The sequence below is a fragment of the Egretta garzetta genome, unplaced genomic scaffold (assembly GCF_000687185.1).
Source record: "Egretta garzetta isolate BGI_Z169 unplaced genomic scaffold, ASM68718v1 scaffold230, whole genome shotgun sequence".
Taxonomy (NCBI): Eukaryota; Metazoa; Chordata; class Aves; order Pelecaniformes; family Ardeidae; genus Egretta; species Egretta garzetta.
The window spans coordinates 298,697-299,213 of record NW_009258281.1 but is presented as its reverse complement, the minus strand read 5'-3'; the positions used below and the strand labels follow the sequence as shown (position 1 = coordinate 299,213).

At 31.9% G+C, this 517-nt stretch overlaps 1 protein-coding gene across 1 annotated transcript in view; it reads right to left on the bottom strand.

The window, feature by feature from the left end:
- BARD1 (BRCA1 associated RING domain 1) overlaps positions 1-517 on the bottom strand; it is a 41,007-nt gene that overhangs the window by 22,800 nt on the left and 17,690 nt on the right. The window contains exon 4 of the mRNA XM_035891956.1: positions 1-78. This exon is cut by the window's left edge and continues 1 nt beyond it. Within this exon, the coding sequence (XP_035747849.1) occupies positions 1-78 (78 nt within the window). The remainder of the gene's footprint in view (positions 79-517) is intronic.

Genomic DNA, 517 nt, shown 5'->3' with positions numbered 1-517 from the left:
TGGTGTCCAGCCAGCATTATCTTTGACATTGGGATCCGCCCCATTTTGCAGCAGTTGTTCAACAGCTACTAAGTCACCCTACATAGGAAAAAACATAATTGTTAAAAAGTAATGAAGAAGATACACAAAGACAAGAAAAATTTAAGAGATGCAGAATTACAAATTTAGCTGCAATAAAAATGTAATGATACAAATCTTCCATTTAGATACTATCAAGATAGCAAAAACAACTGGTTTGGAGATCATGGTTTATCATTACTGTTCATTTAGAAGCACCTACACATTTTACACAAATATATATTTTTAGATAAAAATGATGCACATAACAGATTTAACTCAGAATAAATGGACAAGTTTGTGCTAATTGCAATCTGTCCACTAGAGACAAATGCAAGGATTAAAATTAGGAACATTTATTCAGAACTTCCTTGTCCTTCAGACTGGATTTTTTTTTTTTTCAAACTAATCTAAATAACTGGCTAGAAACATGCATACGTGAAATAGATCAATAAGCCTG